Below are 19,008 nucleotides of genomic sequence, written 5' to 3'. Positions count from 1 at the left end.
GAGAGTGGTCGGACATCTTGAATTTAGAGAACAGTCAAGGGGGAATCCAAAGTAAAGCAAAGATCGTTAACCAATAAATCAATTTAATTCCAAAAGCTATCTAAGCTAAGGGAAAAAGCTTCCTGTACAGCGAAGGCTAAAAATTAGAGCAAATACTTCACCAAAACCGTGAATAAAGACTCCAAAAACAACAGCGTATCCAATAGGTCTTGCCGGCGGCACGACAGAGGAAATAATGAGGTCTTGTTGACAAGAAGTACTTGAGTACCTGACCACAGATGGCGCTGGTGGGTACACCCCCACCTGTATAGCGATCGCTGGCGTATCCCGTCCTTAGATTTCTGTCGGGCAACGGAGTTGACAGCTACATGATCATCGGGTAAGATTAATATTGAAAAAGGTTAGATTCAATGGAATATCATTTACCACAGCACATAGGACTGTGGGAATGAGGATCTACCTCGATGCGATTCATGAAGGTATCACAAGGACGACCATCACGGCTGGGGCAAGTCCGCATAACACTATCAACACAAGACATTAACCCTTTTACCCCCAGGCTATTTGGAAATTTCCAACCCTTAACCCCCAGGGGTTAATTTTTTTTAAGCACATTTTGCAGTATATTTTTTAAATTGCTCTAACAGCCTTAATTTTCGTCATAGAGAGGTCAGGTTGGTCTCATTCTCTTGGAAAATGCCTTTAGTTTCTCAAAAAATTATAAAAAATATGCAAAAAAATTTTAAATAGCAGTTTTTTGCAAGAACGTACTGGTACGTCCATGGGGGTAAAGGGATGAGTTTTGTGAAACGTACCAGTACGTCCTTTGGGGGTAAAAGGGTTAAATAAGAAAGCACAGAAAGAACTACAACGGTAATCCAGCGTGGAGCGGAGTTACGATCGTAGAGCAGTGAGAGGAGAGATCCTCTTAAGAGGGACAACCAAGAGAAGAGTGAAGCTTGTTGTGCAGAAGAGCGTAGCACTGCTCAGCAGTGAAGTTGCTTAGTAACCTTTTATCATTACTAGTTAAGCATCCCTTTTTCTTTTGCCTGGTCATAGGAAATTGACATTGGAGTAAACTCATATAAAGGACTCAGAAGTTTGCGTCTGCGTAGGAATAACTACGTACAGCTGTAATAAATCAATCAAAATTGTTTCAGTAAAACAGCAGCAATACGGATACATGCATAATCACTTACTAGAACCTAATAGAACCAATGTACGGAGCTGCAAGAAGGAATATAAAACACTTACCTCACTGAGTTGCTGTTCATTCTCTTATTGGATTCACACTTATCAACATCTAACGGTAACCCATCCATCTTCTCAGCAACGATGCTACCTAGCCGTTCTGAGTTTGTGATTAGATCGAACTGCATATCATCAAAACAGTTTTCGGTATTACCCTGCACTTCAAGTCTTCTCATCGCTTCCCTAAGACTTATATCTAGGAGATGGCGGACTTTCGCAGCAGGTGGGAGACCAGCTTCAATGTTGGAGATCTGATCTAAATAAGAATAAAAATGTGAGAATAAAAAACTCATAGCATAGGGAAAAATTTATTGAATATCCAGTAATTTAGTACTGTACTGTAATCAATAATCATACGCATAACCTTTAAACACAGATTTGTACTATAGTACATTTTTGTTACCAAGGAGGGAATTTTATTCAAAAGTGGGTTATTATTATTATCATTACTAACCAAGCTACAACCCTAGTTGGAAAAGCAAGATGCTATAAGCCCAAGGGCTCCAACAGGGAAAAATAGCCCAGTGAGGAAAGGAAATAAGGAAATAAATAAATGATGAGAATAAATTAACAATATATCATTCTAAAAACAGTAACAGCATCAAAACAGATACTGTATGTCCTATATGAACTATTAACAACGTGAAAAACAGATATGTCATATATAGACAATAAAAAGACTCATGTCGGCCTGGTCAACATAAAAACATTTGCTCCAACTTTGAACTTTTGAAGTTCTACTGATTCAACTACCCGATTAGGAAGATCATTCCACAACTTGGTAACAGCTGGAATAAAACTTCTAGAATACTGTGTAGTATTGAGCCTCATGATGGAGAAGGCCTGGCTATTAGAATTAACTGCCTGCCTAGTATTACGAACAGGATAGAGAGAAGAAAAGGAATAGGTATACTTCATAGCAGAAGAAAAGGTCCAGGTAAGGGATTTTGACGTAGGAAAAATCTATTTCTGGGCGAGGGACCTGTGCCGCCCAGTGAATAAGCTCCATTTAAGCACTTATTCTTAGGTAATTTACTGCTAAATATACCAGAGAAAAAATGTAAAGGAGTGCTAGGTTAACTAGCTCGCTCACCTATTGGTGTCGGTATAAAATTGGGCGTATATTCCAGAGGTCCCGCACTATTTAGATTAATCCACGACAGAGAACCCCAATAGAGGAGAGCCGTTCAACCTCACTCGGTACTACTACAATGCATCCGCTCAGAACCCAACTCCTTAGCACCCAAAGTTTGGGGACTCCAAGGGAGAGGAGCTGGGAGGGTTCACTGGGCGGCACAGGTCCCTCGCCCAGAAATAGATTTTTCCTACGTCAAAATCCCTTTTCTGGGCTCGAACCTGTGCCGCCCAGTGAATCTATACAAGAGAAAAATGTCACCAAACTTGCAAAATAAAGGAAAAAACATAAGCGTAAGAGAAATACAGGATGCTTTAATCAGAGATGAGTACCAAAAAACAATTATAAGGGTATCTTAAATATGAACATAAATCCAATAAGGTAGGTATAATAATGCCGTGAGTGATAATATATACAGATACTCAGGAGCATAAAATTTACAAATATAATAACAGTATTCAGGTGCGAGACCAACGAATACAATAGGGTATAAATGAGGCAGGTAAGAGGGAGAGATAAAGAGTCAAGGCATTAACCTGTGAGTTACTCGGGAGTAACTACGCTCCCTGCGGCTACTGTAGAAAATTTTAGGGCTTCCAAATGTTTAAGGTAGTGTTTCTTGAACACTGACGGTGATTTCCACCCTGTATACCTGGAAAGGTCTGTAAAATTCATGTGGTGAAAGAAGTTCACCGAGGTGGCAACCGCCCTGATATCATGTGCAAGAGGAAAAGAGTCAGGGTTAGCTTGTTTAATAAAATACAAAATTTGTTGCCTGATCCCTTTAATAGTAATGGTACCGCCTTGTTCTCTAACGAATAGAGGCCCCGAGGAGTTAGAGGAGGTCCGGGATAGATAAGACCTAAGAGTAGTGACAGGGCACAGCGACGGATCTTGCGTGAGGGGAACAATTTTCCAGGAGGTCCATCTGTTTTGAGGGTCTTCATTCTTAGCCAAAAAGAATTTGTTAGGAGAAAGAAGGACCTCTCCTGAAGGCAGAAAGTCAATATGACCCGGGTCTCTCGACAAGGCTGCCAATTCAGAAATTCTTGCCCCGGAAGCCAAGCTCACTAGGAAAAGTGTTTTCCTGAGAAGGGGCATGTAATCACAAGAACTGTTAATGGTATCAGAAGCCAATTTGAGTACGTCATTAAGGAACCAGGTCACCGGGGTAGGACGAGTAACCGGTTTCAGTCTGGCACAAGCTTTCGGAATTGAAGCTAACAAAGAGTCGGTTAAGTCTATGTTAAAACCCACTAGGAAGATCTTTTTCAGAGCCGATTTAATAGTGGTGATAGTATTGGCTGCCAGACCTGATTCTAATAAAGATCTAAAGAAAGTGACTGTAAGGTTCAAGTTCATACAGTTCACGTCTGAGTCTATTAAAAATTTTGCCAACTTTTTAACTGCAGAGTCATACTGACGGATGGTGGAATCCCGTTTATCTGATTCTAGGAACAAGGTGTTTTGAGGATCAATATTGGCACCATGCATAGCCGCAAACTTCATAAAGTCCATAAAGTTAGGGCGCTCTGAATGTTTGAGAAAGCGTACACAACGCGTGTTTGTACTATCTGAGACAGAACCGGATTGGGTATCGGGTGAGGGTATAGTCTCAACTCCCGCAGGAGAGGATACCAGTTGCTCTTGGGCCAGTTGGGTGCGACCAAGGCTACTTGTCCCTTGAAGGATCTCAGTTTGTCTAGAACTTTCAGCAAAAGATTCACCGGGGGAAAGAGATAAATCTTTTCCCAGTTGTCCCAATTCTGTGACATGGCGTCTGTGGCGTAAGCCTGAGGGTCTAGATTGGGAGCCACATATACTCTCAATTTGTGGTTGGATTCCGTGGCGAAGAGGTCCACTTGGAGACCGGGAACCTGAGAGAGAATCCACCGAAATGACTTTAGATCGAGTGACCATTCCGATTCTAGAGGGGAGGTCCGGGACAGGGCGTCTGCCACTACATTCCGGACTCCCGCCAGGTGGACAGCTGAAAGATGCCAACGGTTCGAGGCTGCTAGGGAGAATATGGCTACTAGAACATGGTTCAGAGGCCCTGACTTTGACCCGCCTCTGTTGAGGCAACGGACCACCACTTCGCTGTCGAGGACCAGACGAAGGTGTTGTTTCTTGGGAAGAGCGAGACGTTTCAGGGTTAGAAGAACTGCCATGGCCTCTAGCACATTGATGTGAAAATGGCGGAACAAGGGAGTCCAAAGACCTTGAACTTTCTTGAGCTGAGAATAGCCGCCCCAACCTGATAGGGATGCGTCTGTGTGAATGATTAATTCCGGGGGCGGAAATCGAAGGGGAACTGACTTTGACAGACTATTTGCTCTTGTCCAAGGAAGAAGTCTTTCCCGTAGAATGGGAGGAAGGCGGACTTTCCTGTCCCGGAGCTTCCGGTTCGCCCTCGAACGCCAGACACGATTGATATCTTTCAATTTTGCCTTCAGAAGAAGATCCGTCACTGAGGCAAACTGAAGGGACCCCAGAATCTTCTCTTGAAGCCGTCTGGAACTTACTTTGTCTTTGAGAAAGCGTTTGGTGTTTCTTGCAATCTCTAACCTCTTGGGTCTGGGAAGACACAGAGTATGAGATATAAGATCCCATTGCAGGCCGAGCCATTGGAAATTCGATTTTGGAAGAAGACGGGACTTCTTGAAGTTGATCTGGAAGCCTAGAGATTGAAGATAATGGATGACTTTGTGAGTGGCTTTTAGGCAATTTTGGGAGGTGTCTGACCAAATGAGCCAGTCGTCCAGATAGGCTACTACTTGAATCCCTTGATTCCTGAGTTCCTGAACAGCGACTTCTGCTAGCTTTGTGAAGATCCTTGGGGCAATGTTGAGCCCGAAAGGCATCACCTTGAAGGAGTAACTTTTGTCCCCTAAGCGAAAGCCTAGGTACGGACGGAAGTGTCTCGCTATCGGGACGTGATAGTAGGCGTCTGTAAGATCGATAGAGGTGGTGACGGCCCCACGGGGAAGTAAGGTCCGCACCTGCGAGACGGTAAGCATTCGAAACTTGTCGCATTGAATGGACAAGTTGAGAAGGGATAGATCTAGAATCACTCTTCTCTTGTCTGAATCCTTCTTCGGGACACTGAACAGCCGACCTTGAAACTTCAGATGTTTCGTTTCTTGTATGGCATTCTTTTGTAAAAGTTCCTGGACAAATTCGACCAGGTCCGGAGTGGAATGTTGACGAAATTTGTTCGGAGGAGGAGGTCCTTGAATCCAACTCCACCCTAGTCCCTTGGAGATGATACTGAACGCCCAGGGACTGAACCTCCATTTGTTGCGGAAGGCATAGAGCCTCCCCCCTACCTGCTGCACCTCAGTATTGGTTTGAGGAGTTGCCTCCACGTCCGCCTCGGAAGTTCTTTCCTCTGCGAAAGGCTCTTCCCCTGCCTTTGTTCTGGTTAGAGCCACGGTGGTAGCCTCTACCTCTACCATAACTCTGGGAAGAGCTATGAGCCTCGTAGGACTGGTTAAAGGCAGGGGAAGTGGCGGAGGCACCAGAAAGCTGGCTCTTAGGTAGCAGAACGGTGACATAGTCATCCGAAGGAGCCCGAGAGGTGGAAGGCTGTGCAGGGGCAACAGAAGATGGAGGAAGAGGCAGCCGGAAGTTGGATGAAGCACTCTGTTGTTGCCTGAACTGGGTGGAGGTATATGGTCTAAGCTTCTTCCTACCCCGGGCTTGATAATTTGCGGGGTCATACTTGCGTTTAGGGGTCAAACCCCAACGGGCTTTAAGGCTCTGATTAACCCTAGTGGCCTCCGCCAAGACTTCCTCTACGAGATCCTCGGGGAAGAGATTTGAACCCCAACAGGAGGACCGGATGAGTTTATTAGGTTCATGCCTAATCGTCGCCTCAGCTAGAGCATGCTTGCGACATCTGCGTTTAGCAGTAGCAAAGTCATATAAGTCATAATATAACGACTGTAGCGTAGCCTTGTTGAGAGACTTAAAAATACTCTCCGTATCGTAAGTCAAGGCTATCGACTCCGTGGATGTGGCCAGGTTTAGAGTACGGCCCACACGTAGGCGGGAATCATATTCCTGTTTAATGAGAGATTCCGGGAGACGGGGAAGCTTCTCACTAAACAAGACTGAGGCACAGTCTGCTGCAAGCTTGCCGGAGGTAAAGGTGGTATGGACGTTGTCCCAACACTCAATACCTGAGGGAAGAAGGAGGGAGATTGGATCCACCTCTCGGATGGGAGGCAAGGGCTTCTCCTCCAGAGCATATTGAAAGGCAAGCTCTGCCACCTTATTGACGCATGGAGTCAAGGTGTTCTTGTCCATTAAGAACATCGTAAAGGAGCTTTTATGAGGCGTCAGCATGGTGTTAGTGCAGCCGATGTCATTCAAAAATCTGGCCCAAACAGATTGGGCTTGCTCCTTCGGGAAGATGACCGTCTCTTTGGGGACCTTGTCTAATCGGACTAAAGCTTCCTCGGTAAGTCTGGCATAACCATGAAATGGAAATGCCAGACCCGGAGGAAAGAATTCAAAGTCCTCTAGAGGGCGAGTGCCAAGGCCCTCCAGAGTCAACATTCCGTCTGAGAACGGGGAATGAAGAGCCATCCGCCAGGGGTTGTTCTTGGCAAACGGCGGGAGCTTAGAGGCATCCGGTATGAGAGAGCTTTGGACTCTCTCCGGAGCTCCTTGCTCTAAAGCCCCAATTCTCTGACCGAAGTTAGAGAACATCGTGTCCATCCTCGACTGCATCTCCGAAACCAACTTTTCCTGCATCTCCGACACGATGCGAAGCATAGCTGATTCGGAAAGGCCCGGGCTAGCAGCAGGAGGGGCGGAAGGAACTCCCGGGTCGTGAGACTTAGAGGAGGAACCAGAGGTCTTTGAAGACGGGTTCGTACCATGTTTAGAGCCATGAGAAGTCTTGTGAGGCTTGCGAGCTTTGGGTAAGGTCCTTGAAGTAGACTTATCCTTAGGGGGAACCGGGTATGAACGTTGAGACGAATCACGGTCCCCAGAAAATCCAAGAAAGGAAGAGCGATCAGAAGAAGAAGAAAGAGCGGGGCTGAGGATAGGAATCTCAGCGCCGGACACACCTGCCTCACTTACCACCCTACCTGTATCCGGCTCGTCTAGCAACATTGGTTCGACGTCCAGGTTCATGGAGGCAACATTGTCCTCCAGACCTCCGGGGGCGTCCGATGGATCTTGCTCTGGGTCGATGAGACCCGTTATAGTGGCATCAATGTGGGCAATGATGGGAGCTGCCACATGCCTAGCCACAGCAGCTGAAGACTTGGCGTTGGGGTAAACCATGGTGCAGTAGTCCTCAGATAGGACGTACGGCCGCTTAGACTTTACATTCCGGGCAAAACCACCAACCCACACCTTCAGTGTGGCCCGAGCCGCAGACTTTTGCTCCGGGGATGCCTGAAATAATAGTGGGAATTATAAAAGGGAAACTCCCAATGGTCCTTCAAGACCATAGATATCTTACTAATAGTAAATAAAATAAGAAGGCAATATAGCCAACGGGACTCACCGAGTCAGAACCAAGGGTAGTGATGAGGTCGAAGCAAATCACACAGTTATCCGGGTGCCATACCACAACGTCTTCCAGTTGAACCCCACAAGGGGCGTGAGATCGGCAGACGGAGTGGCCACAAGGCTGGTGCAGAACAGCTGCACAGGCCGGCGTCAGACAATGCACCATCTGTAAAAAGAATAGTATATGAGAAACTGTAATTCTCTTAATTAGGGGCGGGTCTGGAGGACCCGGGCCTAACATAGGTCTAACACAAGATTAGAGCCAAACTGTACTATTCTATAAGTGGCCTAACATAGGTCTAACACAAGAATAGAGTTTAACTGTACTATTCTTTTAAGTAGGGCCTAACATAGGTCTAACACAAGATTAGACTGTAAAAAATAAAAAATAATTTTTTTTTTTTTTTTTTTTTTTTTTTTTTTTTTTTTTTTTTTTTTTTTTTTTTTTTTTTTTTTTAGGGGCGGGTCCGGAGGACCCGGGCCTAACATAGGTCTAACGCAAGGTTAGAGCTTAACTATAATATTCTTACATAGGGGCGGGACCGGGGGTCCCGGGCCTAAACATAAGTCTAACTTGAAACTAAAGTATAGCCATCCATTCCGGTCAAGCCGGGAGCATAAAAAAGGATGCAAAAACAAGGAATTAAGACACATAGTGTCTGATTTCCCGGGGTGGGGTAGACCCCGGGCCGGGAAATAAAGGTATATTCAATACCAATTCCTTTAGGGACTCCGGGGTAGTGATCTGTCATATATAATCATCATAGGAAATGTTATAAAATAATAGGGGGGCGGAACTGTAACTAAGAACTGCCAATCGAACCCGGAGGGTTTCGTATAACATAAGCCAGAATGAAAAGTGAATATAAAATAGGGTGCACCGGGATCCAACTCTGTAGACCGGTGGCCAACCAGACTAGACAGAGACTAAACCGCCGGGCCACCCGGAGGACAAAGTCCATAAACACTTAACTACCCCCTCTAAAAGGAGGGAAGGCAACGGTCCCTTAGTGGAGGGGGGAGAAGCCTAGCCTCCCACCTAGCTAGAGGGGGAGCGTGGGGGAGGATCACGTGATACGAGGCAGCAGGGCTACCAACTGACGATCCCCAACAGACAGATCAAACGGAGTAATGGCACAAATATTCATTATAATAATAATAAAAGCGTTAAATATATGAATAAACACATAGAAAATTTTTGGGCAAGGCATGCAACATAAACAATTAAATCGCAAAAGACACACCTGATGGCTAAAATAACATTGCCGCCTTAGCACGGTCGGCAGCCATAGCGATACGTAAATGATATCGGCCCAAAAATTGAACCACGAGGATTCTAAACGCTAAATAATGAATATTCACAATAACAAATAATATTTGATAATAAAAATAAAACACATAGTAACACCGCAAGTGAAAATTAAAAGCTCTCAAAAACAGGAGTACCAACTGTAGTGAAATCAAGCAAGATCGGTATGAACGAAGAGAATAAACTCCTATAATATAAATATTAAACGATCTAGGTTGCTCAAAACACAGTAAAACCCAGCTTGGTACTTAACTTGGACGGTGTCTCCTGGGAAACCGACGAAGAAGCCATAATTCACTAGAAAATATCCAAAAATCGAGAGCACTTGAAAAATGCGGGTTACTGCACAAGTCGTGCTAAACGGAGTTGGGTTCTGAGCGGATGCATTGTAGTAGTACCGAGTGAGGTTGAACGGCTCTCCTCTATTGGGGTTCTCTGTCGTGGATTAATCTAAATAGTGCGGGACCTCTGGAATATACGCCCAATTTTATACCGACACCAATAGGTGAGCGAGCTAGTTAACCTAGCACTCCTTTACATTTTTTCTCTGGTATATTTAGCAGTAAATTACCTAAGAATAAGTGCTTAAATGGAGCTTATTCACTGGGCGGCACAGGTTCGAGCCCAGAAATACAGTACTTCATAGCTAATATTAACAATTTCACATCATACATGGTGAAAGGAACTACTCTCTGTAATGATAGTGAGATTCTAGTATTGGGGCTACTTCTACTGGTTTGGTTCTTGGAATTTGGGCCATGTGGCCTAGCACTGGGCCCAGGGAGGACATTCAGAACCTAGGAACTGGAAGGAGAACCCTGCAATTGCATTATGAAGAGATAGATAAAAGATTGGATAACAGGATGGAAGAAAGAAACTGAGAATGGGAATGTAGAAGAGGGCTAAAAATTGGGTGCATCTGGCAGGCAGAGGGATGCTACAAAGTAATGCCTACAGTGCACTACATGAGGTGCACTGCAAAGTATTATTTCTAGGGGGATACATTTTCTATATAGGAAAAGACCTGATTTTTTTCGTTACGATATAAATCTAAAATCTTGACTAACACTGAATTGTTCAAGGAAATACAAAAAAAAAAAAAAAAAAAAAACTATACAGTATATACAAGTACTGTATATACTTTGACTAATGCCCCTAAATTACCAAATTTTCAGTCAAAAAGTATTTTTGCTATCATGATACAGATGGTCCTTTCAAAGTACATAACACCTTATATGAACAAATCATGGAGAAATCAAACAATTTTTTTTATATAATATCTAAAAAACATACAGATTTTGGAAACATATTTAATGATTGGAGGTTCTAAATTGTTACTAACCTTCAAGGCTAAGTATTGGTAAAACTGAAGTGAGCGATTTCCTTCCACCCAAACTCTGCAAGGATCTTCTTCGACTCAGCGTTGACCTTCTTTTCCTGACTCCTTCCACCACCTTTTGAAACTCGTCCAAGTGCCCACGTCTAGTAGTTGTACTTGAAGAAGTAATGACGCTGTCTGGTTGTGTGTAGGTGTTTCCCATGTGTGAGATAGTAGAGCTTTCACCTGATATCTTGCTCTTTTCCATAACACAAGTAAGGGGAGGATTATTCTGTTTACTGTCTACACCAAAAGCACAGGTATGATTCTGCTTTTTACCATCAACCTGATGATATTCAAATTTGTCTCTAGATCTCTCATGATTATTTCCACTTTCTTGACAGTGAACAGCAAAGCTTTGGGGGCTATTACCAGTTACTTCTTGAGTTGCATAATTGAGAATGCGATGTTTAGGAGGAACAGTAGAATGTGGAAGCTTTGGAGTCTCGTCACATTTTGGGGATTTTCTATTCCTTGCTTTTGGTGTGTCGAGGGATCTTCCTTCCACACCAGTCTTTTCATTTGGAGTCTTAACTGACAGTACATGAGACGCCTCATCTTTTCCTGAGCTTTTTAACTTTGAGGATGGAGTTACATTCCTACCATATCTAGTTTTTGGTGTATTACTTCTCGATCTTGTTACTCGAACTTCAGCCGTCACTCGGGAGGTACCAGGACTTTTACAGCTAGAATTTGAAACTTGAAATGTTACACTAAGTGAATTACTTTCTGAACCTTTTGGTATTCTTGAGGTAGGGACTTCTGACTGACATGCAGATGACCTTGGCGTTGAAATAAAACTACTACTAGGAGAAAATCTCTTTACTTGGGCCCTGGTTTGCGGTGTGAGCATCACAGGTTGTGATAAGTCTTTTCCAGCATCGCTGTCATGTTGTCGTTTGATGCTCACTGACTGCTTATATTCAATCACCGACCTTCCTGCCATTTTCAGAGCAACAATGGCCTTAGGTTAGGTTGAATTGCTCTTTTAACTCCTCCAGAACCTGAAATAAAAACAATACATAAATGTAGTTTATTGGTTTCATGAGTTCAATGAGTCTCGTACTAATTTTGATGAATTCATCACATCTTTATTATTGAATAGTTTTAAGAAACGCGTGTTCAAATTGTTAAACTAGAAGTAAACTTTAAATGGATAACTAAATAAGAACTTTGTAATTTCTGAATGTTTCAATGAAACCATTATTTTTTCAATCTTGATTTGTTCCAGCACAAATACAAACCTTTGTCCTTTACAAAAGAGAGAAACCAGCAAATTTTATACTGTGGTGTAAACAGCTGGTCGATAGCAGCTGACTGGGAGCAAGGTAGATCAAGGACCCTGCTAGCAGCCATCAGTGAGGAGAGACATTCTCACTGGCTGAAAGTTTTGGTAAATATTAACCCTTTTACCCCCAAAGGACGTACTGGTACGTTTCACAAAAGCCATCCCTTTACCCCCATGGACGTACCGGTACGTCCTTGCAAAAAAATGCTATAAAATTTTATTTTTCATATTTTTTATATTTTTTTGAGAAAATTCAGGCATTTTCCAAGAGAATGAGACCAACCTGACCTCTCTATGACAAAAATTAAGGCTTTTAGAGCAATTTAAAAAAAAATACTGCAAAATGTGCTGGGAAAAAAATAACCCCCTGGGGGTTAAGGGTTGGAAATTTTCAAATAGCCTGGGGGTAAAAGGTTTAATCCTTGATCTTTTACTTTTTTCCACCATGTAGGCGACTTTATTTCTTCAGTAATTGAGGATGGCTATCGAAATGTGGAAATGTCTGGGGGGCATCACGCAACGCACACAGCACCTTTACGAGTTCCAGGGAGATGGATCCTCATCTTTTGTGCCCTGCCTGTAGAGGACACTCCCGCAGTTAGGCCTTCCCTTGTGCTGAGTGTCAGGAGAGTGTAGCAGTAGGTAGAGTATAGCAGGAGGAAAAAGAAGTCCAAAAGGGATTCTCGGCTTTCGGGGTCATCCTCAAAATCGAAGAAGTCCCAACTTCTTCCTCTGACCCTTCCCCATTGTACTATGTATAGGAGCAAATACCTGTTAAGGGCCTATTCAAATAAGGATTGGTACAGCCCCCATTTATCAACAACTAACTTCAAGTTAAGTATGAGCAGCTGCAGAAAACCAATAACTGGTACAGAACACAAAGTATATCAGTCGAACCACAGTACTGTATAATACTTCAATACTTGGATATATTTCCGAAGTTATCGGCATCATAATTAGGGTGTTTAAGTCCAATTTTCTACCAGGATTCTTGTTTAATCGAGAATTTCTTTCTTACACGTCTTTTCTTAATGATTTATTAGGCCTTCCTCCTGGGCCCCATCTAACTACTTTTGAGAACTTCTAACTGCTTCTCACCTATTTTCTTCACAAATCAGAAGCATAATCTATCTTTTATAAATATTCGTGAGGAGATAAAGAAACTTTTCATTCGTATGAGAATGCTATAGAGTCAAGCAATTATGCCACTCTAGATAAGGGTAAACTAGTCTAGGTATGGTTCAAGCTACATTTACGGCAACCTCAACTAATGGTACACTTTGATTATCAGTCAAACCACAAAATAGATGCACATAATGTACAAGAGAAAAAGAAAAGGCCTATTATGTCTTGAATACATCCTTCATAACTCAAATTTCCTTAACCTTACCAAAGTTCAGGGTTCTAGATAGACAAGCAGAAAGAGAGGAAACTTTGTCACTAGACCCCCCAAAGCCTAATAAGTAAATCTTGCTACTATTTAGCATCAAAATAAGCCAAAACGGATACTAGATGTACATGCTCATTGGCCAGACGCCCAATATTGTCATGTGTTTGTGAACAATCACTGGTATGGCATGTAAGGGGGAGAAGATCAAGAGGGAGGTTCAGAATTAGATGGTTATATTCAATTATGTCAGTTCCAGTCTCCTAAACATTAGGTTAGGTTAGGAAGGGAATGTGAAGTTTTGATGTTCACAAGTAATGGCACACTTATTTGTACAGCAAATGGAAGTAAAATCAGTTGACATATAAAATAAATATTGATTAGTTCATTTATCTAATTATCAAGGCGATTCCCCCAATTCTGGGGGGGTAGCCGACATGAAAAAAAAAAATTCAGACTTTTCTTCTCTTCGCATCTCCCAGCCTGACAAGAGATTCGGTTAATATATGAAACGGTACTTTAATTTCTAGCGAAACTAATTCGCTATGAAAAATGGACGAGTGTTGGCTAGTTTGGCCTTTTTCTCTATAATTAATGGGAGCTGGGGCATAATAACTTACGTACTGATTGATTAGAATGTGAACATTGTTTCACTGTTTAAGTCCAATGTTTACTTTTGGGAGACTGCGTGTGGGTTACTGAACAAGAGCTATTTGCATTTGCTTTTTTGGGCTCAGGCCATGTCGTCGTGATGGAAGTTCCTTCAAAGGTAGCTTCCTAGGTATATTTGAAGCTACCTTTGAAGGAACTTCCATCAGGAAGACATGGCTACCTCACCCAAAAATAGATTTTTCGCTTCGCTCAAAATCCGTTTTACCAGCTGTTCTGTTCTCTGTGCGACATAATCATTACCTGGCATTTTTAACCAATTAAGAACTTCAGAATATTTCAGCACAAGTTCCCAGATATTGTTCTACAACAGCCATTTTATTTCCACCCTCCCCTTCAGTTCCAGCGTGACTGCCGTCACCGGAAGAAGTTTCGAAAAGGAAATACAATCTATCTTGAAATTTAGTGAAATTTTGTCTATTTTGTTAACTGATTACTGTACAGTATACTGGAGGCTGGGAGGAACGTAGAGAGTAGAGGTCCCCTTTTTGTTTTTGTTTCTTTGTTGATGTCGGCTACCCCCCAAAATTGGGGGAAGTGCCTTGGTATATGTATGTATGTATATTGGAAATGCTCTCAGTTCAGCACAGAACGTCTTCAACTTACAAAACTTAATCGGTTCCAGGAAGCTGTTTGTAATTAGAATTTTGTTTAATTTTGGCCGAGGGTAGGCCTAATCTGAATCCCAAGTCTATGATTTCCAGCTGCAAAAGTCAACAAAAAGTCGATCTCATATGAAATAGATATGAGGTTATTGCAAATGTCATTTTTTGCTAGCTGTATTAAATAATAAAATATTGTTTTAATACAGTACAGTATTTCTTCATCTTATCTTTGCTATTTTCAGTATTTTCAGTTTGTTTTCTGTTTGTATCTCCAAATGTTCGTATGTTGAGGACCTTGTCGTTCATGTGAATGTAAAAAATATCTCGATATAATGACCTATGTGATTGGCGTGCGCAGTACATCCATATTCCACTGGCCAGATGTGATGTTAATTCCACTGGTGATGTGATGTTAATTTTCCAAGCGTAGTGTGCTGCGATGACGAAGCAAAATCCATTAGAACGACGCGATGTGAATCATAGATAATTATCATACAGTACTTTAAATTTCAGCCGCTTATATGAACCATATATTTATGGTAAAATTATAGTTACGGACAGAACAACATTTTGAACAGATAAAATAGTTTTTCCTGTAGTAAATAATGTGCTTTCATTGACAGACCTTCATTTTAACAGCAAATACCTGTAAACCGAAAACCCGTTAGACCGTCTATGAATGAAGATATTTTTCTAGAAATCTAACGGTTTTTGCTCCGCCGTGCGCTCGCTTTGCTCGCGGAAAAAAAATTATGCTCCTGCATACTGGCAAGCGGTACATGCTGAGCTGCGCAATCTAACCCCATTGATTATTATTTCTTAGAAAATTAAGTTTATATTTATAGTGAAAACAAGTGTCATTTTTGAAGAAATCGGAAATTTTTCTATAGAAAGCATTTGTTTTTTTTAGTAGAAAAGCTTTTTCCGTTCGTAACCGTAATAAAACCTTGGAGTCTTTGTATATCAATGGCCACTTCCTCCCGAGTGCATAAAATATGGACAGCAACTAACCTAAACTTAACCTCCCCTAACCTAACCTGCAAGCTACGTCCTTACCTACTTACCTAACGGGGTCAGGCCCCCTTTTCTATACAATTACCTTCTTGGATATATAATAAACCTATGAAAAAAATACGCTAATTATCTATATCCTATAGCAACCTATGCCAGTAGTGGGTTGGTTTTTCCTTAAAAATACCAATTTAAGCAAATTGAATTGAAATATACTTTTTAAAATTGGACAGGGCATTAATCAACAAGATATTCCTGTATTCACAAACCTTGGAATATATTTCATTGATGTATATAATAATAAAATACAAAAACCTCGGGGGAAGTTTGCACGGGAAAAAATGTTTTTAAAACTGTAAACAAACAACTTCTTCTTCTTCTAAATTTGTATTAATCTTTTTCTTGTCTCGTAGTCATCCATTTTGTTTTAAAAAATCAAGAAAATTGAGCTCTGGCAATATAAATAGAGATTGCTGTGCTTTGATATAGAAGTATAGGGTTGAATTATGATTTAATTGACTAATCTGTTTAGTTTTAATTAAAAAGAATGACAATATAAATTGTCTTTGGCTTCGTCTTCTTGTCTCATAGTCATCAATTTGGTTTTATAAAATCAAGAAAATTGAGCTCTGGCAATATAAATAGCGATTGCTATGCTTTGATATAGAAGTATAGCGTTGAATTATGATTAAATTGACTAAATTGTTTAATTTTAATTAAAAAGAATGACAATAACAATTGTCTTTGGCTTCGTCTTCTTGTCTCGTAGTCATCAATTTTGTTTAAAAAATCAAGAAAATTGAGCTCTGGCAATATAAATAGCGATTGTTATGCTTTGATATAGAAGTATAGCGTTAAATTATTATTTAATTGACTAATTTGTTTAGTTTTAATTAAAAAAGAATGACAAAAACAATTGTCTTTGGCTTCGTCTTCTTGTCTCGTAGTCATCAATTTGGTTTAAAAAATCATGAAAATTTACCTCTGGCAATAGAAATGGCAATTGCTGTGCTTTAATATAAAAGTATAATGTTGAATTATGATATAATTGACTAATTTGTTTAGTTTTAATTAAAAAGAAGGACAATAACAATAATCTTTGGCTTCGTCTTCTTGTCTCGTAGTCATCAATTTTGTTTAAAAAAATCAAGAAAATTGAGCTCTGGCAATATAAATAGCGATTGCTATGCTTTCATATAGAAGTATAATGTTGAATTTGATCTAATTGACTAATTTGTTTACTTTTAATTAAAAATAATGACAATAACAATTCTTTAGCTTCGTCTTCTTGTCTCGTACTCATCAATTTGGTTTTATAAAATCAAGAAAATTAAGCTCTGGCAATATAAATAGCGATTGTTGTGCTTTGATATAGAAGTTATATCGTTGAATTATGATTTAATTGACTAATTTGTATAGTTTTAATCATAAAGAATGACAATAACAGTTTTCTTTGGCTTTCTTCTTGTCTTGTTATCATCAATTTTGTTTAAAAAATCAAGAAAATTGAGCTCTGGAAATATAAATAGCGATTGTTGTGCTTTGATATAGAAGTATAATGTTGAATTATGATCTAATTGACTAAGTTGTTTAGTTTTGATTAAAAAAGAATGACAATAACAATTGTCTTTGGCTTCGTTTTCTTCTTGTCTCGTAGTCATCAATTTTGTTTAAAAAATCAAGAAAATTGAGCTCTGGCAATAGAAATAGAGATTGCTGTGCTTTGATATAGAAGTATAGCGTTGAATTATGATTTAATTGACTAATTTGTTTAGTTTTAATTAAAAAGAATGACAATAACAATTGTCTTTGGTTTCGTCTTCTTGTCTCGTAGTCATCAATTTGGTTTTATAAAATCAAGAAAATTGAGCTCTGGCAATAGAAATGGCAATTCCTGTGCTTTGATATAGAAGTATAATGTTGAATCATGATCTAATTGACTTAAGTTGTTTAGTTTTAATTAAAAGGAATGCCACAATAATTGTCAATGATGTCAGATGGTTGTGAAAATGAGAATTGTCTCCAAGTACTACATACTACCTTGTATCAAAAAGATTTAATTTGGTTACTGTTTTTACAAGAATCATAGTCAGATGACTGGTAAAAAAAAACAAGAGGGTAGAGAATCAATAGAAAATTAAGAGCAATCAGCATGAATGTAAAAATATAGAATAAAAAGGAAACTAAAAACAGTAGGCCTACATATTATAATTTCAATAGGAATGGTTTGTAAGTGACAGAGTACGGTAGCTAAGAAAAAAAAATACGACCACTGCTTAGAATTGAAGAGACATTTTAAAATGTCTACACTCTACCATTCTACTTAAGTAGGTGTTCTTACACATATAGGTTCCACTCGTAGAGTTATATTCCTTCCTTCTTGACATAGTGTAAAGGATATGTTATCTTGTTTCTGAGGGTAAACAACAACAACAATAATAATAATAATAATAATAATAAAAGATATATATGAGATAAACGTTTCCATGAACGATCTCTCTCTCTCTCTCTCTCTCTCTCTCTCTCTCTCTCTCTCTCTCTCTCTCTCTCTCTCTCTCTCTCTCTCTCTCTCGTTGGGAGTGTTGTTGTCTTATAACACCTAAGACGAAGCCTGCTAATCTGCCATCATTACGTATCTACATCCTATAGTCTATGGTTCTAAGCCTCGTGTGTGTGGTATCCTAATTCCTAGAGTCCCCCCTTATCTTGTTTACACAGATACAGGTCTCGACTGGCCGCCACATGCTGAAATAGATGATGATGGACAATGGAATGCAGTATACAAACAGAATCTCTCTCTCTCCTCTCTCTCTCTCTCTCTCTCTCTCTCCTCTCATGGAAGTCCTTACCTCTCTCTCTCTCTCATGGAAGTCCTTACCTCTCTCTCTCTCTCTCTCTCCTCTCTCTCTCTCTCTCTCTCTCTCTCTCGTCTCTCTCTCTCTCTCTCTCTCTCTCTCTCTCTCTCTCATGAAGTCCTTACCTCTCTCTCTCTCTCATGGAAGTCCTTACCTCTCTCTCTCTCTCATGGAAGTCCTTACCTCTCTCTCTCTCTCTCTCTCATGGAAGTCCTTACCTCTCTCTCTCTCTCTCTCTCTCTCCTCTTCTCTCTCTCTCTTCTCTCTCTCTCTCTCTCTCTCTCTCTCTCTCTCTCTCTCTCTCTCTCTCTCTCTCTCATGGAAGTCCTTACCTCTCTCTCTCTCTCTCTCTCATGGAAGTCCTTACCTCTCTCTCTCTCTCTCATGGAAGTCCTTACCTCTCTCTCTCTCTCTCTCTCTCTCTCTCCTCTCTCTCTCTCCTCTCTCTCCTCTCTCTCTCTCTCTCTCTCTCTCTCTCTCTCTCTCTCTCTCTCAGTTTATTTCTTCGTATATTTATGAATGTATGGACGTATTTATGTTTGAATATTACCTTTCATGATGAGCTTGTATTTTTTGTCACTCATTAAA

General features: G+C 40.7%; 2 protein-coding genes across 6 annotated transcripts in view; both read right to left on the bottom strand.

The window, feature by feature from the left end:
• Positions 1 to 15,936, bottom strand: part of LOC137615458 (uncharacterized) — a 37,560-nt gene extending 21,624 nt beyond the window's left edge. The window contains exons 1-3 of the mRNA XM_068345347.1: positions 15,835 to 15,936; positions 10,570 to 11,609; positions 1,255 to 1,507 (exon numbers count right to left, since the gene is read on the bottom strand). Coding sequence (XP_068201448.1) covers positions 1,255 to 1,507; positions 10,570 to 11,551 — 1,235 coding nt within the window. The 5' untranslated portion in view covers positions 11,552 to 11,609; positions 15,835 to 15,936. The remainder of the gene's footprint in view (positions 1 to 1,254; positions 1,508 to 10,569; positions 11,610 to 15,834) is intronic.
• LOC137615455 (neural-cadherin-like) overlaps positions 1 to 19,008 on the bottom strand; it is a 572,326-nt gene that overhangs the window by 120,091 nt on the left and 433,227 nt on the right. The gene's annotated exons all lie outside the window — the stretch shown is intronic.

Source organism: Palaemon carinicauda, chromosome 21, assembly GCF_036898095.1.
Source record: "Palaemon carinicauda isolate YSFRI2023 chromosome 21, ASM3689809v2, whole genome shotgun sequence".
In the NCBI taxonomy this organism is placed as follows: Eukaryota; Metazoa; Arthropoda; class Malacostraca; order Decapoda; family Palaemonidae; genus Palaemon; species Palaemon carinicauda.
This window is presented reverse-complemented; position numbering and strand designations above follow the sequence as displayed.